The sequence below is a fragment of the Cyclopterus lumpus genome, chromosome 20 (genome assembly GCF_009769545.1).
Source record: "Cyclopterus lumpus isolate fCycLum1 chromosome 20, fCycLum1.pri, whole genome shotgun sequence".
Lineage (NCBI taxonomy): Eukaryota > Metazoa > Chordata > Actinopteri > Perciformes > Cyclopteridae > Cyclopterus > Cyclopterus lumpus.
Window position 1 is genome coordinate 6,130,145 of NC_046985.1, and position 24,338 is coordinate 6,154,482.

Genomic DNA, 24,338 nt, shown 5'->3' on the forward strand with positions numbered 1-24,338 from the left:
GGTAGAAAACAGCTGGAATAAAATGGAATAATTCTGCATCTTCCTAACTATTAATGTGCTTGGAAGCTAATTTGAAAATGTGTCAAGTTGGCATTCAAATCTTATTCTCTCCTAATAAAAAAAATCAATTGAAATGAATGCAGTACACTGCCTGCATACACAATGCAGACATACTGTGTAATGTCTTGTAGACTGTGTGTTTATGGCAGGAGGTTTGCAAAGAGCCTCCCTCAGTGTTTACCAGTGAGGGCAGATGTCAGGGTTTGCTGTGGAGGAGCAGACACAGCCACATCTGATTAACAATATTATTGTCCTCCTTCACACCGCCATAAAGACTCATCCTCCCCCTTTTCTCTCCTTTCTTTCTATTTCAGGCTCTGGCAGCGTGCCGTCCTGTGGCACGGCTGAGCCAGAGTGACACTGCCACCATCCACAGAAACAAAACACCAGTCGAGAGCCAGAAGGTTAAGACAAACAGCACGACTGCGTCTTATCAAACGGAAAACATGAACATATCTTGGGATACATAGATTAAAATAATATTGCAGTATATTCAAATACACTGTGCATCATGTGTACTGTTAATTGTGTGCAATTATGAAATGGATCCAAGTTGAATTCAGAACAAATCATTAGCACGTCTGCAACAAGTGAAATTTACTTTAGCTTGAAAAAAGACATCAGAGTATAAATCATGCGTCCCGTGGGGGCGTCTGTGTGTTCCTACCTGCAGGTACAGTACACCTGTGCTTCAGCCTGAGTGTACATTTGTGTGTTTGATTCTAACCCTCTCAACTCTCCTCTGTACATTTCGATTGGTGATTTTTTTTTTTCTCCCCCTCTTTCCGTCGCCAAACTGTCACAAAGGCATTAAGTAACCCCACACGTTTCCAAGCTGCTTATTGAAGACAAATAATAAAACCACTGGCAGATATCAATGGCAGAGATGGGAACCCGGGTGCCATATCTGCTGGGACTGCCTGGCGAACCTGCTCTGCCTGCGCTTCATCTCCAGCAGCACCTCTCACTCTCAATTATTTGGCTGCTGTCACAACAAATCAATCAAATTACCGCTCCAGGACTGTGTGCAGCTGCTCCTATTGCACCGCTAGTTGCATTAGCTTTGAAATGTATGAGGTCTACATTTTATCACTGTTATTTATTTAATGCGGCTCTCTCCCCTGTGAGTCATCTTACAACCACAGCAAAGTTAAATCATTAAAGGACGACGTGGAATACATACTGCCCGAGAACACTTCAAATTAAACAGCGATAAAGGGAGAAGGGATGAGTTTGGCCTCTATTGTGTTAAAATGGCAGGTGTTGATGTGAGGAAATGTGGCCCGTTGGCTCTGGGTTCTCCTCTTAATGCACTCCTCCATTGGCCGAATGTGCACACAAACAACGGCTTGTTTATTTTCTCGCCCCAAAATGGTTCCACAAATTCCCACATGAGAAAAAGAAGCGCGCAACCCGCAACTAGTGCGGCTGTAACGAACCCTAAAAGGATGTTTGAAATTCCCTCGTTACGATAATGTAATGTGTAAAGAGACACAGAGGCATCCCCACAGCAGACAGGGGTCAAGTCAGTGGCCCGGCCCGGTGATCTAACCTCTTAAAGGAGCAGCAGTCAGCTGAGGCAGAAGAGATTCAGTCTGACATGTCTTACTAGTGTGGAAACATTTGGCTCTTCCCTGAGGAGCCCACCCTTTGGTGGTATAATGAGCGAAGTGATTTCCCTAATTTGTATCGTACCAACAACCGCAACCTGCGAACGACACCGCTGAACATTTTCATCAAAACGGCAGACATGCCTTTGATTGGCACTGACACCGGGTCTCATTACTGCAGGTGAGTGGGATGCCGACCTTTATCAGGAAGCCTGAGTGCTGTTTTGTGTTTCCCGCGGACGAGTACAGAGGAACAATGCTCTCACCTCACCATTAGAACTCAGCTCTCTGATGTGATGCGCCGCCTGGCTTTCTGCTCAGAGCAAATAAGATGGAATATGCTTATTAATATGAAAGCGCTCCAGTAAACTAGCTTCTTGCATTACCTTTGAGTGAGTCTTAGAGAAGAAGACTAGACAGATGAGACTTTGTTCTGCTTCCTCCCACTGGGCATTACATGTACAGTGCTCTGATACAACTAGTGTTACAAGTATGGTAATCATGTTTGGCTTGTTATAAAATCATGTGAAATAAAAAAAAACTATTAAAAATGCATCGGAAAGTTAGCATCATATCAAACAACAACAAAAGACCTGTACGTGTTCTGTCTGCGTCAGTCGCACATACTTATCTTTGAAATTGTGAAGATCACGTATGTTTTTTCGAGCCGTCACATTTACAGACCTCTAGCATGACCCAAACCTAGTTTTTGCCTGACTGTGAAGTCAGCGGGAATTGTGCGCACTCTGTCACTAAAGATAACTTTCTCCCTTGTTTAGTTTCATTGAGAATTTGTTTTTACTGCATGTTTGGAGGCATAAATCATTCTGAAAAAATAACCAGTTACACTGGTGTTTACCGAGTCTGCCACAAGATGCTGCTCAGTTTTATTTAAGCTCCACATTTATAGCACAACCCCATTATAGTGATAGTTATTCTTCACAGTGGGAGAGAGCTGCCCTCCTAAATCTCACAGCAGTTCAGCCGGTCCCCACTTGTCAACAATCATGCTGACAGCGCCAGCTTTGATTAGTATGATCAAACGTGTGATCAAAGATGCTGTTGCTACTGTTTTATCTGATTTGATGCTCTCGTTTTATTTCCATCATTAAAACAGAATATGAAAATATACGATATGCACGACAGAAAAAAACCAACGTATTCTAATATGACTTTACATTCTCAATACTATGACTACAAACAAGCATGCCGGCTCTCATGTAAATAATTCAACTCCTCCACCCTCAGCCGTCCATTCAGCAAGACAAACAACCTGATTAGTTGGTCATTAGCTGCCTCATTACATTTAAACACAGCCATTGGCTGGGCTCCTCCCGGAGTCTCATTACGGTGCCTCACAGTTGTCTCGTGTCTGATCTGACGCTAATTAGCTAACAGTGTGAGTGCTGTAAAGCACACTTGCTCCTGAGGTCGTGAAATGAGGCGACTGCTCCCTGGCGACAGTGCGCCGCTGTATTATATGTGTGATTAATCAGGCCTGGAGACCCGGAGGGGATGCGGGGGCAGAGGCCAGAGTTGCAGTTGTCTGACAGAGGTGCTGTGCCAGCAGGCCTCATTCAGCGGCGCTGTGATGAGCTCAGACAGGGGAGAGTGGAGGAGCGTCGCGTGGCCGGAGGGGCCCGGACACAGTCAAGACATTTAGCTTCACTCGTGACTTGTGTCACTTTCTCTCCATGGAGGTCCCCTCAACGCATCCCCTTTAGATAAGAGGACGTGCGGACTGTCAGTCCACACGCTTAAAAAAAGATCTGCCACAGAGGCATTTCTCCACAACATTTTTTTTTTTTTTTTTTTTTGCTATCTCTATGGATGGGGAGTTGTATCAGTACATTGGATTCCAGGCTGTCTGTTGGTTTGCTTGTCAGTGGACAATAAGGATGACTGAGAGGTGTTTGTTTTGGCGTTCTGACACCCTGACAATGTGTTTGTCCATCAGTTCATCAGATCACTGAAGCCTCTGGGTTGTTCCTCGTGCACCAGGAGGAAGATCTGTTGAACTGCGAGTCAGACGGGCCTGCTGGGCCCATTATCGTCCACTACTGATGGATACATTGAAGGGCTCGGTGGATAGATGCAGGTTTATTAAAAGCTCTGCCCACAGCGATGGCTGCTGTTATTTATGCATGTTTGTGTCCATTAGGCTTTTACCTCCACATTTCCTCACTCAGGGCATCTGTCCATCCATTTCCCCACACGAGGGGAGCTTTCCCTGCACTTTGTGCTGCACTGGCATTATTGTAATCTCCATCCCAAAAACGCACTGCTTTACATGTAGCCTGGCATCTTTTTACATTAGTGCAGCTCTCTCATCCAAGATTTATGACTGATGGTTTCCCCATCCATCCCTCAATCTAATGGTATAAAAGAGAGACAATGTTTTAAACATTAAAATGAAAACCATTTACAACTATGATCAAAAGAGAACACTTGGGCATTAAAGTTTAAAAAGGCAAGGATGAGTACAGCCATGTGGATGGACAGATGAGGTGGAAAAAAAGATAAAAAAGTGAAGTACAGTGCACTCTTATGTACAGGAAAGAGGCATAAAGTGCTTTTGCGCTGCACTGCAAAACGTTGACCTGTAATTAATACGGTTGTTCCTTCGGGCAGTTGAGGATAGCGGCTTTTTGGGAGACAAACCCCTGAAGGATTCTTACCTGGTCAAGAGCTTTGTAAAACATTTCTATTGCAGAAAAAAACCTAAAAACACGTCTATGTCATACAATGGATGTATAACAAGCTGTTGTTGGGATCATTATTTGTTGTATTTATTACTAATCAGAATTATGTATAATACAGAAAAACCTTCATTAAATGATCATCAGATAGCAGATTTTTTTTTTTTCAAACATCAATACATTTTCTCGAGTACCTGAATTATTTTCTAATTTCTAAATGGGATGTCACGTTGACCCTGTTTTGTCACAAGAATGAGTCTCTGTTTGTCGACACTGCCCTCTTTCTTACCTTGCAGGTTCTGGAGAGGCAGCGTCATGATGCCCCCTGCAGCAGCAGCAGCGACCAGGCTCTGGATGTTGGCTGTGGGCAGCGAGAGGACGAGGCCCTGCTGGCCGCCCAGGTGTCCGCCTGCGTTGAAGGGGATGAGGATGGGCTGGTTCATGCCTGACGCCGCCCCCGACATCACGCCGCCCACTGCGTTGGCCAGCTGCTGGGCCACCAGGAGAGACTGCAGCAGACACACACACAACACACAGGCATTAATAATAATAATAATAATATTATAATATAAATCACAGATGAGTAGTTTTTCCCTTTAATGCGTTTAATGTCACCAAAATGATCATCAATATATTTGGGCGGAAAGAGTTGTGTATAATATAGTCCTTCTTAATAAACAATGACACTTTTGATCAGTTCAAATAACTACATTTGAGGTACAGAGACAAGAAAACTGTTTAAAAGTAAATTCTAGACTGTCTCATTTTTATACCCCGACCTTACTTTATAAAGACGCGGTGAAATGAAAAATACATCTTCAAGTTGTAATCCTCTGTCCCTGTGAAGTGTAAAAATATGTTGGATAACTCATCTTGAACAGGCGGCGGTAACAGAAATGTAACTAATCACATGTGAGTCGGGGCGACGAGCAACACACTCGACTGTCAGCTCGTGTGAGTCACTGGCTGGGAAATATAGTAGGTGTGCTTTTGGATTTCATCTGGCAAACCTGTAAAGACGAGGATAATTTGTTTGCATTGAGTCGCTGTTTTCAGAGGGCGACCATGACAGCTACCCAATCACGTTCACTATCCAATTAAGGAGTTTAGATCCCAATCGAAGCTAAATCAAACACATGGAAATAATTTAACTAAACCTAAATCTAATGTTTAAAACGTTTAATTTAGATGGCACAATTATTACCATTAATGTAAAATATCTTATTACCAAACCAAACGCTAGACTATATATTGAAATCATTCCCACGGTAACAATAAGGATATTTTCCAATAACGTCATATCTCGCAAAAACAACAAATATATGAACAATGACATTAAATAATCAGTGTTCCACTGCTCTATGAAACAAACTCGTCAAATGTGTAAAAATAAAGTTTCCATAGCTCATTTTTGCTCAAAATCCTTAATTTACCATTTTGTAGAACAAAAATGTTACATTCTGCTTTACTAGACCCAATTATGCATCCCAGAATATAAAATAGTACTATGTTATATTCTGGGATGCATAATTGGGTCTAGTAAAGCAGAAAAGCAGAGGCCACCAAAGTGACTGCATCACTAATCAATGTGTTTTGATGAATGCAGTTGTTTTGCAGATGGATTCTGAGCTTTGCTGTGTCACAGACTGACAGTCAAAACACACACTGCCGTTGGTGCCGACAGAGATGAATTCCAATCGTTGTGAAAGAGCTGAGAATTGTTCTTTCACAGAGATGCAGAGTGATTTATGTTTCCTCCCATTGAACAAATCCCTGGTACCACAGAAATATGCCTGAGATACACAGTGCTTTTCTAAAAAAACATAGCAGTACTTTACTCTTTTGATGAGGGATATAACGCATCACTCTCAAGTCTTCATGTATCCATTCATTCACATTAGTTCAAGTGGATTCGGTGCAGTCATATCCATAGAGAAAAAGATATGTTATCAGAAGTATCGCTCTGAGATATTTTGCACAGTAGAAGATCTCTTCAAATGTATTTTCGGTTTGGAAAATACACCAACACATTTTTCATCGAGAGCTTTGAGCCAGAAGTGGTAATGTTTGTACCGTGGCTGAAATCTCCATGAATACACAGGGAACGACATCTTAAATTGTGTTCATTCTGATAAAACCTTTTTTTTTTTTTTTCAAATGATGTCAGCCTTTGAGCATGTCAAACTGAATTTACACAGGAGGTACGAGACAGGAGATACTGAGGATGCTGCAAAATCCAACAAAATTACTGTTTAAACATTGAATTGAATTGTTTGGAATAAAATAATACACCGTCAGCTTGCGTTGTGTCCACAGTAAAGCAGCCTTTAGACGTTTCTAAGTAAGCCTGGCTGCACTGTGTTGACTCCTCCACTGTGACTTAAGTTCACAAGCCTTTAACTCCAATTGTCAGCTATCTGCTTCTGTTTTGCATGGCGTGTCTGCAGCCTGCACAGGAGGCGGAGCGGGCCGACTGGTGCGAAGACCCCACCACACTCCCGAGTCTGGTGCTCCTAGGTGACAGGCGTGTCACTGTGATAACACTGCATGGTGCAGAACGCCTGCACCCACTCCGACATACATGCAATCACGTTTTTTTTTTTCCTTCCCGAGGTACGAGGTTGTGTGGGTTTAAAGCCGTAAACCCAAGAGATCTCTCGGCGAAATACCTGCACTGAGAGACAAATGAATACCTGTTTGTGTTTCTGAGCTGTTCAAAGAATAACAAAAAGCACGGAGAGGTGATTGTTGCTGGCAGGAGTAATCATACACACCCTATAGGATTCCTCGTTCTCAACATTCACTTTGATACGTAACAAATGACAATATCTGACGCTTCTGAGAGCATTCAAAATGACATTAGCCATTAACTTTAAAAAGATGAATTAATCATTCGAGAGCGCAACGAAGCCTCAAAGGACAATAACAGAGGCAACCCGTTTGTTTCGCTGCAAGTGACATATGTTTAATCTTGCATTTTAAACTGAATTTAATCTTGAATCGAAGCAACATATAATCAAAGACACTCTTTGAACATTCATCTCCGAGTCAAACAAAATGAGACTGCCAGGCTTGACAGCAAAGACAGCCTCACATGGAAGAGAATAACATTAAAAGACAATTCCGCAATTATCAGATGTAGCCCTGATTTATTTATCATTATAGGCAACTTTGGAGAAACAGGCAGCTGCAGAGAGAAATATCTTAGTCTTTAGGCTGTTTGTTGAGCCAGTTTAAGATTGATTATGATTTTCATCTGAAGTGACAACAAGTGTACATACACACATCAACATCAGAGATGAGAAAGCATTCAGCTTTTTACATAATTAGCTCGACTCTGCAGCCACACAACAAGCTTTTACTACGAGAATCCCCAGCTCCTCTCATCTAGATTAACAACCGCAGTTCACCTTCTGGCTTTTCGCCAGATACTCTCACTCTTCCTCTCCTTAGGTGCTGTTGTTCAGTGCTTGGCAGGCTGACGGCTGAGTGTTGAGAAGTGGTCTCCTAGGGGCCACACAGACTGGGTGTGTGTTGGGCTCTGGATGGGGAAGCAGCCCCACTCAGGACTGGATGTGGTACCCAGCCTCTCTGCCCATCAGGGGAGAATAGGCCCTTCTATCTGCTTGGCAGCTCTGGCACTGAGAAATTGCCCATAATCACCCAGATAGCAGACTTTTGTCATCCTAACTGCGAGTGGGAAACAGAAGGAAGGTGGATTCATGTTGGGTAAACTACCATTGGATAATGGTTGTTCGAACAATATCCGGCTCTGGAGCGAGAATCTATCAAAACATATTGATCCTGGAACAAGAGAATTGGGTATGGCATGCGGAGCGCCTTTGTTTCTGAAAAGTGTTAGCTTCACAGAGACTGTACTGACAGCATTAATATATTAGATGGTGACTGTTGAGAGCCGCCTGCTGAGGCTGCGACTGTAACTGCTTCCTGCTCGAGATGCCTTCCTTTTGTGTTTATTTCTTATTCATTACAAAAACAGTGGCTTTGACCGGCGAGGGTGTCCGTAATCAAAAAAAATACTTTTAACTAAGCTCATTCTTCATTTCCACCTGCAGCAGATTGACTCTTTCACTGGGGATTTCTCACCCTCCAAACCTGCCCAACGAAACGACTCTCCCTCTCTCGTGTTTCCTCCTTTGTTTATCCTGATGAGGATTGACTGTCATTGAGTTACACTGGGAGCAGGGAGGGTGGCCTTATTAAAGAGGGTGGCAGGAACCTGACGCTTGTCTGTATTTGCGTGTTGAGCGGTGACAGTGAGCAACACTAATGAGATAGATGTTCATTAAACATCGCAGAGCCACCAGGCCAATACATCCAATCAGATAGGACAAAGCCATATTGAGCTATTAACAGGGCTGCAGGCTCGGGCTCTTTGCTTCCCTGCTTGTTTTGACAAGGCCTGTATTGTCAGCTCATTAGTGCCACAAGTCAATTACATCGGATGTTAAGACTTCACAACTTAGCTGAAAAAGATTCACAGTTTAGCATTCAGTGAGTGGTTTTTGTTCCGTTTCACTCACCACATGCACTGAAAGATTTAAAGTGCATTACCGCAACTGACAAACGCCTTAAATCTCATCCTCGTTATGGCTGTGATCAGTGTAAACAAAACTCAATTAACAGCCGAGTTCGTCGTCAATTTGATATTATTGTTCCTAATATATTGAACTTGGAGTCCTTCATGAACGGAGGCAGAAAAATAAACTGGGAAGGAGCCCAAACCAAACACAACGAGGGGACAACGTCGGAGTGCTCATCATGAAACAGAAGGAAGCCAACCTCACTGGACGTGGTAGAAGTATTGCACCTTTATATCTGGTGTCACCTGTGTCCCCTTTCTTCTTGAAACCTGATGACGCTGTCATCTCTCTGCTTTAGTCAGATACATTATATTTACAAGTTCAGAAGTCAGTTAGAATAAGATGGAGAACCTGTGGGCTATCTAAATATTTAAAGACAATACAAATACCGTGTGAAGAACTTGAAAGACTTCAGATTTCAAGCAAAGTTTTCAGGGACAATCAGCAAAAGATAATCAGGAGATCACAAATGTATTCTTTTTGTGCCTGAATAGCTTCTCCACCTTTGTTTGCTTGCTAATACTTCAGTTTATTTTACACACAAACACACGCACACACACACACACCGGTTGAAAAGACTGGGTTCAAGAGCACAAACCGTTTTACACTTGTTTGTCTAATATCTTATTATGACCGTTTTATTGAATTTCATTCCTGCAGACTTCTGTAAGCTTTATGAGAAGGCGGCTTGCTCACCTTTATAGTTGAGTACAGGTGCGATAACTTGTGTCGATTTGAGTAATTGTGGCAGTTTTGGCTTTTGCAAACTTCGTAAATGCCTCAAGCAGGTGGTTGACACCTGATGAGCAGCCTCATTATGTTTCCTAATGGGTATTTTTATTACATTGTATATTTCTTCTTATATTGACTATGTATTTGTTCCTGTTATTACGCCTCCCGTCAAAAGCATTTACAAACGATTGTACCTGTATAACCGTAACAACAATAACACATCTTGAATCAAAATATTAGCATACTCAAAGTGTTCACATGATCAATGATTGTCTTAAGTTTGGCTTCAGTTGGTTGCAGATATCGTCGCTCACCTGTTGACTCATTGTGAATCCCGGGTGGGACTGGCCCAGGTGACTCTGCTCAGAAGGACTGCTGCTGGTGTCAGACTGGACCGAACCGTCACGAGCTCCTGGGAGGCCGAGATCCATGCAGAAAGAAAAAAGAGACAACAAAGAATCCAGCTTAGATCAACACAGAAAATATAAGTAGATAAACACACAACACAGACCACATTGTGATATTACAACGCGGCGTCGTACGGCGCGGAGGAGGGCAGTTGGGAAAGGAGGGGAATTTGTATTTAAGTGCTTTATCAATAACCGCTGGAGCGCTGAATAAATTACCAACCAGCGGAGAGGCTCATTGATGGGGGATGATGCATACTGGCGGGTCCCCGATGGCCTAGATTACCGCTGAGAGATAGAGCTCCGCCACAAACGCTGGGGCCATATTATTCAGCCATTTACATCACCGAGTATCACTCATCTCAATCCCCCCCCCCCACCGCCCCTCTGCTCTGGGCCTGCAGCTACGAGACACAATTAGACCTGTTTGCTATGAGGGCAGAGTGGAGTGGAGCAGACAGGGACATGATAATAAGCTTGCTGATGGCTGCAGGAAAAACAAAGGACACCGCCGATTGGATATCATAGCAATCGCTATCTCACAGGATCTCTCAGCAGTGCACAGAGTGTGGATCACTCTGAGAGGTCAGAGGGACCGCTTTGACCCTCACCCTTTGACCTCCATGGTATCGAGATTGCGCAATGCCTCACTGTTGACACAAAGGATGGCTGAGTGCAAAGACGAGTCAATCTTGCAGAAAGAACTGTCAGAAAAATTAAATGTCTTTTACCAAACTGACCGCGCAGAAGAAAAATACAACCTGACTAAAAAATGTCTCAATTTAATTTTTCTGTTAGTATTCGTTTTAAAAAGAAGAGAAAACCTAAACGCTGGAAGAATCTAATGTGATGAGTGTTTTTCGCTCTGACCAAAGCAAGAATGAGCTTAAACGCGTGCAAAATAATAGCCTTGTGAACTTTGACAAACACTGAGCACAATAAACAAAGGTAACATTCAGATGGTTTCCTGAAAATAAAGGATTTTTATGAATTCAGAAAAGATGTTCAGAGGATGAATGTCTTTTGTAATAAGTTGGTGAAGGTGACGTTGTATTGCCGCAAATGCAAATCAGAATATGAGCTATTATGAACAAGGACCAATGACAACTTCAGGCCTTTTATTGATATATATCAAGTTGAGCAGTTTCTTTGGACATATTTATTTTGTCCGGTACGTTAATTTATTCCTTATTCTTTCTGCTCTTACCGAGTTGAGTTTGAATTTAAAGGGAAACCTTCTTTGTCTGATGAAAACAGGATGAATAGTTTTTTTCTTGTAAAACGTAGCGTGCATGCTGTGGTTTTAGTCTTTTTCTAAAAAGCCTTATAGCGAGCAGCCTATTGAAGAGCATTGCCAGAAAGATCTCATTGCCTGTCATGTTTATTTATGCATTACATTTTTAACTCCCCTCCGCCAACTAAAATCATTTCATCTTTACATAAAATCCAAATAATTGGTGAGTGGCATGACCTAACAAACCACGAGCATTTGATGGCTGATGTGAAAGCCCAAGGGGGGAGCCTGCTTTTCTAGCTGGTTCCTACCTCTGGCTGGCTGGCCCTGCTTCTCGATGAAGGTCCTCTCGCTTATCAGCCTCGCAACGCAGTGGATGTTTTGACAAGCCAGTCTCTTTTCACCAATTATTTCCCCCATTATGGATCACGTTGTGCGCAGCCCCACCCTGTGCACTCAGTATCTGGAATTAAGATCAATCTGAGCATACAGGAGAGACTTTGTGGCTGTATCAGAGTCAATAGAAAGTGACAGATAGAGTACAATATCATCATAAACTGCTGTATAATTTCACATTTATTTTGGAGGGTGAATATTATGAGGCCATATTTTATTTATTTTTTTACTGGATTTCATTAGCGGTATTGTCTCCAAGCAGTTAATTCCCACTTTGGATGTTTAAATTAAAGTAATGCCTCTCAGTCTGATTTTCATTTACAGCAACTTTGCCACCACCTCAAAGACGATTCTCCGAACGCGGCCGACACGCTGTCCTAATGCGCCCGTTTATCATCGTAACAAAGACAAATGAAGATATTCAGCTATACTGAAGGAATGAGGCTTTATAACATCATCGATAGGCTACGAACAGTATGGCTCATGACTGTAGATAAGATATTGGTTGTGAATAATGTATTCTATCTGATAAGCAGTGTGGGAGACTTACTGAATAACGATTCTTTGATGCCTTCATTTCACAATAACTTAGAAAGCTTCATCCCTTTGCAAATATCTGTAACGTTAACACATTTATTGCAAAGGAAAGAAATCGATAATAAATAAATACACATGCACATCTTTCCCCAAAGGATTTGTGTAATTTATTTAACTAAATTAAATAGCTGACAGGAGAAGTGGCCAGGGAGTCGGTCTTCAATTCTTTTTTATTGCTCCAATCTTTGTACATGTTTTGCTTTTCTTTAAAAAAATGAATAAAAATCTTCTTATCCAATGTGAATGATTCTTAAAAGGATTTCCAGATTGAGATTAATACTATATACGGGGTAAAAAATGAAAATATCTCGATCAAACCTTTACTAAAAAGAAAGTCCTTTGATGCCGTGATACGCAGGTTACACAATGGGTAAAATGAAATGAATGGATGTATTGATGTGAGGAGAGATGAAAGAAGAGGCTTAAACGGGGGAAAGAACAGGCGATGCACATTCAACAGAGCTTTGCATTTATCTAGGACATCCATGCTTCCACAAATATTACAGTATATCAAAACCTTTTAGCCCTTAAATGTACAGGTATGCTAGTTTATCACGACCTTGACTGAAGAGGATGAGGATGAATTAAATTACATGAATCAAGTTTTAATCATTTAAAAACTCACGCTGACCGTGAGTGACATGATGATATATTTTATTGAAAATGCTTTTTTCATGTCAGTGAAATAATTATATATATTACAGGGCGCGGAGTGCATTTTGATGCGACTTATGTCATGGAAATATTGCCAATATCCACCGCTTTTTTTAATTCTCGTTCATCGATCACCAAAGTGGCCACTGGAGAGCGACTTTCAATGCCACACAAGGCAGAAGGTCTCTCTGTGTGGTGTGTGTGTGTGTGTGTGTGTGTGTGTGTGTGTGTGTGTGTGTGTGTGTTGGGCGGTTGAGGGGGGGGCAAAGAGCCATATTTATTTGACTTTGTTCAGCCTGTCTTAATGCAGGGTGCCCCAAGGACTACACCACAAAACAATTAGCCTGGATTTCATAAAGCAATCAGCATGCCACCTTGTCTAATGCAACCGCTTCATACATTGACAGTCTGAATAAAATGGGTGTTATTGAAAGCTTTGTGTTCATGTTAGCTTTCGCCTCAAAGCATTCATGAATCAATTTTTGGCCATAAAAGAAGCTTTAACACTTAAGCTATTTTAGTGGAAATGCATTATGTAAGTTGTCAAATGTACGAGAGAGGCCTGGTAACGATTGCGGCTATTCAGAATGAACAGCCAACCTCCATTTTTATAATGGTCCTTTTGAAAATGTCTGGCTGAGTGCATGTGTTGGCTATTAAGATGGTGTCAATCATTTTGCCACTGAAATCTAATCCATAAAAAATAATTTCACATTTTCACAAAAGGATTACATTAGTGATTGTTATAATACATTGAATTATCAAAGTAGAGATAATTATTATTAGAGCACACAAATACGCAAAACAGCAATATGATGTTTGTCACCAAACGTTTGTTGGACAGCGATCTGTGAGCTGTTGAAGCGTAAAGGATGGGCCCAGATAAACAAGCCACATCATACACAAGCTTTAATTTCATCAATACACAACCAATTGCCCGAGATTGCTCGACCATTGATTTTGTTAATACCACTTTGAAAGTTGATGTTGCATCGCAAAGAGCGTTGAGAGAGACAGAAATGTAGAGCGACACCTCATTTCACTACCACTTTTCCAGCTAAAGCAGCCTGGAATAAAGTCCAAAAAGCACCGTTCCACACGAGGCTCGGTGCCGTATGGAAGAGAGCAGCCTATGACATGCGCCGTCGGCTTCATAGTGATTTACTATGCAAAATGCAAGAGGGCCAACAATCACCAGTGATTCAGCTTAGTGTCTCATTACGACCACCAAAGCCCTCAACAATAACACAGGGCATAATCTGCTGCCAATAACTCCAGGTGCTCTTAGTCAGATGGCTCCCTATGGACCTGCAGGGAAGTAATACTCTGTTTAGAGGCTGGGGTGGAGAAGCTGCAGAGGATAGGTCAATAGTGTTTCTGGGGATAGAAAACCAGAGACGGCCTTTTGACTGGCTGCCTGTAACGCTATTAGCTACATTATAGCTGCCGCTGCTGCTAGAAGAGCTGTCATTTCCTTAATTAAGAGCCCGGCGGAGGGCAAGTGGGAGAAGAGGCCACAGCACTTTTTCCGGGCCTCTAACATTAAAGCAAGATTCCTCATAACTAAATCTATCTCATTCATTATTCTGGCACAAAGTGGAATTATGGAGTTAAGGAATTACATAGGAGGTGGTGCCGTGGAGTGTGCCGAACAGAAAGGATTTTACACCTCAGCACTTTGGTGACTTTTTCTGATTGTTAAGCCACGAGCAGCGGAGGGAAGACTCAGAGGAGAGAGGAAGCAGAAGGACAGGCAGGGAGGAAATGGACGCAGCGGTGTAATAGATTTCTCCACTGGCTGGAGGTTCTGGACGTAAACAAAAGAAAATAGTACACTTCAGTTTGTAAAAGCAAGCACCCGGTTTCTGGATGAATCTGCATGCAGATGATGCTTAAAGCAGTAAGGACTCTGTGCTCCAACACTTATGCTCTCACTCGTGGCCACAGGTCTTTACCGAAAGGCTCTTTGACATGAGAGTGCTCCTCTCCAGCTCTTACCTGTCTCTCCCTTGATGCTGGAGTGGAGATGGAAGCAGCACCAGCATGAGAGGGACCAGAGGGAGGTAAATTGGTGAGAAGAGGCAATGCCCATTTCAAAGGTCAAGAAGGAGAGACGGTGTGATGGAGAGAGGAGGATGGAGAAGGGAAGAGGAAGGGGAGGGGAGGGGGGAAGAGGGCTTTTGTGTTGCATCTTCACGGGGGACTTGGGACACTTTGCACATGAGCACATCTGTTATGGGAGCGTCCTCCTCATTCCCAAAGCAATGTCAACCTGATTAGCTCAGGGTTGAAAGAGGCAAATAACAATCCAAATTATTCTTCATCCTTTTATAGCCATCAGCGAAGGTGGGACGCTGAGACGAAGACTAGCTTTAGAGAGCAGTAAGCCTTTTAGAAGAGGCCTGCTTCACTGTTGCTCCTCCTCCGAAATTACTTAAATGATATTTGCTGTAAATAGGATTCTGCTGTAGGCAACCTGCACCCCTGTGCAGAATGAAGGCTTTGTTCTCACTCCGTGTCACAAATCTTTGTTCATACTTTGTCTGTAAAGAAACCCAAGGCTTCAAAGACGAGAGTTAAAACGATCAATCAGTTAGTTGATCAATGAAAGATGTGTACATTTCAATAAGTATATTTTCAGGCAAACAAACCCTGTTTTATGTCACGTAAAGTAAAATTATTTGGGTTTTGGACTGCTGGTCGGAAAAAATAAGAAATCTGGAGACATCACTTTGAGGTTTTTGAAATACTCGTGTACATTTATAGATATTTGCTGCTAAGGTTTCATATATATATAATCAGCATTATTTAACAATAATTAAAATAATCTATATTTGCAGCCCTACTTTCAGTTAAATTAAAATTTAAAAAAGGATCACATCTAATTGAACAAAGCTCCACAGTAAAAACTCAAAATGAAAGTGAAAAATAATTGATGTATTCATGACTGAATTCGCTTAGTCAATCAACATGACATTATTGAAGTTTTCCCAATCAAATAATAATTTGCAGGTATTTATCAAGCCAGAATGTCAAACATTTACTGGTTCCAGCTTCTCAAATATGACGATTTGATTGGTTGAAAAAATTAAGAATTATCACCTTGGGCTCTGGAAAATGGAGATGCACATTTTAAAAAATATTTTCCAAGAAAATATAATTAACAGATTAATCGTTAATAAAAATAATCATTAGTTGCGGTTGAACCTTAAACAACTGTTCTCAAATTATAAACACTTTGTGTGCTTCCTATGTTGCATCTGGTCAGCTGCAGGACATTTAGAAGTAGTGGGGTGTCAGGGCAGTCCTGGCCAAAGAGTGTGTGTTTGTGTGTGTGTGTGTGTGTGTGCGTGTAGGGGCTAGACACCCACATGTCATGCCTGACACATCAGCCTGGGCCCCGCAGGCTATGCGGCACTAATGCTGCCTATGTCCCACTTTCTACCCCTTGCCCCTCAAAGCCTCTTCTCCTCCCCCCTGCTCCCCCGTTCCTTCTGTCATAGGAGGTATTATAACAATGAATCACACTGGCGCTGCAGCACAGGCTCAATCACTATAGGATGACATCAGGTGATACAAGCTGCACAAGACTTACCTCCACTGAACCTGAGCGTAACAGAGTTTATCTACACAAATAGTTTATCTGGAAAAAAAGACCAGTATTAGTTGCTACTGTACTCCCCTGTTGCAGTGATATTTACAGAGCCGAGTGGTTTAAGGTGGAGACAAGCAAATAATCATGGAGCTAAAAGACACCCAGCCCATCCCACCACATCCCATCCCACCCAGCACATTATTCTGGTGGAGCAGACAAATAGTAGAAGGAGGGACGTCTGGAAATAGTATTGCTTTGAAGCCCATAACTCTATTCTGGAGAAAAGAATCATCACAGTGTTATTTCACATCCTCAGATATAAAAGGGAAAAAACATAATAACTTCTCGATAGCCTGGATCTCTACTGCCCTATACTAGCACCCCCCCCTTCCGCCCGCCCGCCCGCCCACACCCTGCTACATCCACCATACACCCACTTCTCCTGCCTCAATCTTTGGTTTCAAAGGAAGCGAATCAGCCAGAAGGACAGAAGGTTATGCATTAGTACTGGTCATTGCTCAAAGAGCGAGCGTTATAAATAATAAAGGCTTGTGAAGGACACAAGGGTTGTGGGATGCATCTCTGGTTCACGCCACACAAGTCAAAGACAAGACTGTAATTTCTATTCCGAAAATGTGACCCTTGCAGCTTCAATTACATCTCAACAACACCAACCGTGTCCATGCCAGGAGATGTGATGCCTCTTTGTTAGCTCTACATGAAAGGCTTATATTGGTTATGGAACACATATACGTTTTTTCTGAAAATGATTTTCCAACTTAAAAGAGAGTGTATAACTAAAATAAATGCATATTGAAATTCAATTTATTTTCTCCACAGCTATCCACCTACACAACTTGTGATGTGCTTTTGTTTGGAATACTTTCGAGACCGGGCAACAATAATATTCTCTACTTTAAATATACAAACAAACAGGGAGAATTATGTTGTCACGTATTTTGGTTATTTTGCTCAAAGTCATTTCTGCATAACCAAGCATCCGTGAAACCTGATGACCTTTACTGCTGTTTGCATGGAAAACAAGAAGTCCTCCTTGTGCTCATTCTCCCTGTCCTCCATGCCACGCAGGGATTGTGTTGCTGTAGCCATGTGCTCTGCGGGCACATTAGCAAATGTATTACACCTGCTTTATAGGCATGCATTAGGCTTGTTTTCAAGTCTGCGGAGACAGCTGAAATCCCCATAATGAGATCCACCTCCTGGGGAGAGACGTGTTCTCCTTTATCCACTCTTATTTACTCAACGTGGCCCATTCAGCACTGGGTTTGTGCCACTTTATTACTTAACCTCACCACACAACATTACGTGGCTCTTTGCATCAACAAGCAGCCGATCCCACCATGCATCCTGCTCACTAAGCTGATTACACACAAATAATAAGAACTCCTGCCTCCAGCAGTGTGTGTGTGTGTGTGTGTGCTTGTTTCTCTTTGCAAATTCGTACACACGTATTCACACAAAGGCAAACGAGAATTTTGCACAAAAGACAGTCCCATATCTTAACGACATCATAATAATATGAAGTATGCACTAAGTATATTAATATACAAAATTAGTGGATTTTATTGGTTAAAAAAAAGACTTATACAAGATCAAGTCGTGAATTTCGCAAATGTAAAATGTGTAACTTTAAAGACACAACGAGTAGGACACAACTAAGTTTACCCCTCCGGGCTCAACGTGGGTGACGGCGCTCGCCAGCGGGTGAAATAACATTTTTTGGGGGGGGGTGAATCCTACTCATTGTGTCATTAACAAAAAGAAAGAAAAATATTTGTCCAAATATTTAAAAATGTTCTTTTCCAGTTTTCCAGGTAAGCTGAAACCATTTCACCACTGTAACACTAATAGTTGTATTAGTCTCCAACTGAGTAGCTCCATCTTCTCTTATGTGGAGACAATAGTGTCCATCAACACATTGTAAAAATAGTTTAGAGCTACATTTAAGGAGAAGAAGGGCAGAAGCCTTTTGGTCGGTTGCTTGGTAGATATGCTTTGGATCAACAGAGTTTGCGGGTCGAGTTCGGGTGGTTGATTAATGCATATTTTTGCAGGTTGGTTTGGTTTTTAAAAACTTTTACCCAGGCGATACTTCTCGATGGGCTTTGAGTGTGAACACATCGGAAACATATCAATATGTTTTGTCTAATAAATAACCGTATTGTTTGAAATATGACTAAAGGCGCATCTCCTAAGACAAAACATTTTTGGAAATCATATAAATATGGGCAGGTGCACGCCAGTCGGTTTTGAGTGTTGTTATCATTTAATTATAAACAAATTAAGTAAAAAATGATTGAATATGGTGCACATGGATTTTTTATGTTTATTTACAATTAATGTAGGCCAATTTAGAGATTTCGTGCAGATTTGTTTTCCCCCGTCGTCATCAATCAGTTGAACAGAAGACAGAATTGAGTTGACTACAGCTCTAAGGAGAAGTACGGCTACTTTTTAATGATGCAACTCTACATTCTCTCCCAAATAAAGACCTGTGTGGGTGACTAGTCTGTGAATAGTCTGGATGACATTCATTTCACTAATCCAGCATACAATCTGATTGTAAGTGAAGCCTAACAAGCCTGTAAATATATACAAGACAGCAGCATTGCAGCAGATTTGGCATTTGGGGTGGACTTTTTGTTCAGAATGACCTCCAATACCAGGAATCAATGAAAGATTCATTTTGCTCTTTTTGGGGAGGGGGGTCTCTAGGTGACCTTTGTGAAAATGTTTCACCATTTTGGCAGAATCCGAATAAGTGCAGACCATTTCATGTAGACAGTAAGTGTATGAAATGAGTGCTCCTGTCTTTCCAGCCTGGCTCACTTTGACAGTATGATGATAGAAGCGTCACATCCTTGGGAGAGTAAATGCAAACTGACAAGAGATGAGCCTTTGGTTGCTGAATATAATACGGAATTGTGCTCTGAGTGTCTTATTATCTTGTCTGTTGATGTCTGAAAGGGGGAGATTTGCTTGAGAAGAGAAGACAGAAACTGTACGCATCCAACACCATCCCGTCCTTTGAAAAAAGAATTGCTTGCCCTACTAACCACAGCTTTCCCACCTAATGTCCACTTCTACTTGGAATAAATACAAGGCGGCAGGATGGTTGTGGTGCCTCGTAGCCCCTGTTAGCTGAAGTGGAAGACTATTTGCACAGGCAAGCTTTTAGGAGGAGAACAACCCTTTCACCACTGCAGTAAGCATGTGGTGGGTGTAGTAGGTGGACAATTTACTGGAGACAAACATGACCGCTGCTGTCATTGTCTTCAACTGACTTCTCCTTCGGATACGAGCACAAACTCTGATACATAGACGGATAAATCTCAAGTCAAGTATCAACTAGTTGTGGTTGGCTCTCTAGAAAACACACACAGTACTTGGCACATGTGATCGCAGAATAAAGTAGACACGCAGCAGGATCAGCATTCAATGATGATTCAAAACGGGTCAATATCAATATAATAATGGTGTGTATTGCTTTAAACTGTCAGACAGTAAGGTGCACAGTGCCATATTCGTCACACCTTTTGTAACAAAAAGCACGAGCAACAGGAGATCTTGTATATATGATCTTATATTAGCTGTATATTGTCCTCAGCAGATCCTACAGTGTGTGCATGCCATACACCTTTTCTAAACATATATATGTACAGTTTAACTGCATTTGAGATTATTTTTTGTTCCTTCTACACGATTTACAGTAACACTTGAATTCTAGAGGAGGAAATTAAGTCGTAACATGATTTGCATTTCCCTGAAACTCTTCAGTCTGTGCTGTTATTCTGTGCATGGGGTAAGCGTGTGAAAATGTCACTTGTGAAATTGAAGTGCTTTATTGGAGAAAATGTGCTAAATTACAGCCGTAAAACAGAACAAAGTTTAGATTGTTCTTTACCCTGAAACTGGAGAATCCGGAAATGATTCATGCTTCTTTACCACAATGCAAGTAACGGGAAGAATCTAAATATTGCGGTTTCTGCACAGTTTAAAACCACATAACAAAAAGCCACTGAATAATGTAACTGTTAAAAGCTTAGTTTAAAAACTCTATTCTGATAATAACGGTGAGAATTGCAAACTTAATACAATCTCCTTGTAACCACGAGAGTTCACTACAAACACAAATACAAGACAATGTGGCTCAAATAACTACAACATAAAATCCAACGGGTGTAACAAACCTAAAAGTCCTTATTATTGTATAACATGTGTGCTTGTTGTTGTCTATCATCCTTTAGCTGCTCTAAGGGTCCAACTACCTTTAGATACATTACTTCTTATTGTGTGGATATTGAGCATCTTCAAAATGTCAGCTTGCCTTGAATTCAGACAAATTGGATAGCTTTTACCTTTATGGCCACATGTGTTACGCTCAATTGCTTTTAGAGGGTCCATAGACCTGACGCAACTCACCACAGGATATATAATCCATCAATTGCAGTTTAAAGTTTCCAAAATGTTCACTCAAACTTCAACTGAATACCCAACAAAAAAAAGGAGACTACAATTCTAATTCTAAACAGAGTAAAAAAAAAGAAGTGCAAGTGACCCATCACGATCACCAAACCTTCTCTCTTGGAACCACACACACACACACACTCTCCTATTCTTCCCTCTAACTCGCCTAGCAAAAGACACAACTGAGCCACGTCTCCTCGTCGGTCCCTGCCTCCCTCTCTGACAGGTCATGTGGGCAGTGACTCCCAACCTGCCGCTGGCACAGCCCAGGGCTCCGCCAACGGGCAGAGAGAAACCATCCCCCAAACATCCTCACTTGAAAGGCTCCGACGAGCCATCAGACAGGTCATCAGCGAACACCCAGACACAAAGTAGAGGTACAAAAAAACCTTAATCTTGTGATTATAGAAATATAACACACCAACAAGTTACTTGCATGTTTTCCTGTGTAAATATGTCAAAGTCATATTGGTAATTTAAAGCCAAAATAACTTCAAATGTAAATACATAGTGAAGCATTTAACAAGATGAGAAAAAGAGAAGCAGAAAGCGAGCAGCAGGCAAAGGAGTCAAAAAGAGACTGATCAGAAACAAAGAAAGAGGGAGAGACTTGATGCTTATTAAACCAAATTGCAACACTTCTGAGACAAATCCTGCACAACACAGTCCTTGTTTAGAAGACTTTCGCCTCGGGTTATTCTTGAAAAAAGGATTTAAAAGACAGCTGAACTCTCACTGATTAGGTTTGAGCGCATTTTGGCTAGCCCTTGTCCAAATTCCTATTTAATTTTGTTAAAAAATGTTTGGCAAGCTCAGTATATAGGCACTATATTATACTCTCTGCTACTTCCCAGGAAACACGCACACACAAATGTACACACAGGCACCCACACACTGATATTCTATGAACAACTTTCATTAAAATCTTGAAAAACAGAAATTATGCACTGTTTACAGCAGTATAAATTCATGACCAGCAATACAACAATTATATGTCAGAATCTCATACCCACCAAGACATGCACACACACACACACACACACACACACACACACACACACACAAATAAACACAGTTTAACTTTGAGAAATGCAAAAACCGACAAACAAACACAGGCAGAAGAGACCGTCTCTGAAACAGCATCTTAAGCCATTAAAGAGGGCTGTTTGCTACCTTGCAGCCACATACTAAACAAATACTATAATAATAAAAAATAGGGTGACAAAAAAAGTAAGCAATGCGAAGCAAATGAGTCCTCCTTTGGATCTAATTTGCACAATATCTAGAACAGTATTTTCAAAGATGCATTTCACTAAAATTAGGCAAATAAAATTAATTTATTTAGTGGAGATAGATACATTTCACAGATACTAGGGATGAGAGCACACCATTTCTTTGAAATTAAATATATAAGTTTAAGATTCTGTAGCTCTCCCCACAAGGACAAATCCATTAAATCTGCAGTTACAATTTATAATTCAATGTAATTCCAAATATTCAGTTTCTAATAATCTCTAATGCTAATGACTTTAAAATTTCTCTGATAAAAAGCTACATTACCTTTCTCATTACATCAAATCATTTGAAAATGTGCTAAAATTGTAATTTATATCATTATGCTTATTTATTCATTATGTGGCCTTATGAATTAGTTCACATAATTAAAATGCCTCATAATAGAAAAATACACACAGACAACCAAAATAGAGAGTTAATATTAAATTAATGAGATAACTGCAACAATAATGAGGCATGCTGATATAGAAATTGTCTAATTTTGAAGATCATTTGCAAATGAAGATGCTTAAAGACTAAAAATAACTGAATAAACTGAGAATAAATACGATAATCTAAAAACAATAATATTATATCTGATGTGCTTATGATAAATATTATATCCGACATAAAGTAGAGGTTTTAATTTCACTAATTTCCACTTGCAATTATCTGAAAAGTTGGAATTAATTGTAACAATGCAACAGATATAAAATGTTCTCCATTTGAATGAAGATTTAAAAAAAGACCAACACATTACCAAACACCACCAGAGTTTGGTAATGTTTTCTACAGGTAAATTAAACTTTTTTGATAGTCGTGCAAAGATGCTGCCATAAAATATACAATATTAATTAAGCATAACATGTATCCAGTATTTAAGACGTATAACTGCTTGTTGTATTGTCAATACACTTCCAACTAACAAGACTGTCCCCTACAAAAATAAAAATCTGAAGGTGCACGAAATGTCTCCACACACCAAAATCCTATCAAATACAATCCCCCCCCGTAAGTGAATCCAAGCTTTAAAAGAGCCAAACATTGACCTGGACGTTGCACTTAAACTTAGTTTGCAGTCTGATACTGTTGACACCTGTCCCAGCACTGGAAGCTCTCTGTTCTCACCTCTCCGCTGCCTAAACCAGACTTTCAGCCAGCAGCTCCGTGAAAGAGAAGGGACAAGACGGGAGGCGCGGGGCCGACTTACCGTACAGTTTGTTGGGGGTGCCCTCTCGGTCCGTGGCATCGGAGGGCAGGAGCAGGGGCTCGTCGTTCAGATCGCTGTCTGGGGTGGCCGCTTTGTCGTCCGCCCGGAGTTCTGCCGCGCTCATGTCGCTGCGCAGGGAGAGCAGCGGCTTGCTCAGCTGCCCTGTAATCATCGGATCCTGGAGGGAGCTGCTAGCCCAGGTAGGAAACAGGGAGGAGGAATAAAAAGAGAAAACACCCCTGGTTAGATGTGCTTCGGTCGTCTCACCCTCACCGGCTCCTTCTCTATGTCTCTACTCACTCTCTCTCTACCAGCTTCTCCTTTCTATCGCTCACTCATCACTCTCCCTCTCTCTCTCCTGCTCCCTCCCTCTCCAGCTCTCTCTTTTATCTGAGGCTGGTGCTACCCCGCTGATACTGCCGGCTGCTGCCTGGTGAAGAACTGTTACGGATGGCGTGGCGTTACCATTACACCCTGCAGTCCTAAAACGGTGATACATCCATCTCCAAGGGCTCATTACTACCTGACATGTGCCTCGTCTTCAGCAAACACTAAGCTGACAGCAGTCTACAAAGAGGTCTATGGGCTGTGGGCTGATAAATAAATATAATTCTACATCTAAAAAGAAGATATGAGTGAAAACACACACCAGTGATTATATCAATTTTTCACATAGTTGGGGACATAAAATGAGATCAAAGGTGACATCTTGCAGCAGAGTAAGGCAACATGGACTTAAGGCCTGATTTAAACAAGAGATGAAGTCACTGATGGTTC

The 24,338-nt window shown here is 41.4% G+C and overlaps 1 protein-coding gene across 1 annotated transcript in view; it reads right to left on the reverse strand.

Annotated features, from left to right (window-relative positions):
• Window positions 1-24,338, reverse strand: part of pou6f2 (POU class 6 homeobox 2) — a 66,657-nt gene that overhangs the window by 35,600 nt on the left and 6,719 nt on the right. The window contains exons 4-6 of the mRNA XM_034560362.1: window positions 23,562-23,749; window positions 10,020-10,117; window positions 4,659-4,878 (exon numbers count right to left, since the gene is read on the reverse strand). Of these exons, the coding sequence (XP_034416253.1) occupies window positions 4,659-4,878; window positions 10,020-10,117; window positions 23,562-23,749 (506 nt within the window). The remainder of the gene's footprint in view (window positions 1-4,658; window positions 4,879-10,019; window positions 10,118-23,561; window positions 23,750-24,338) is intronic.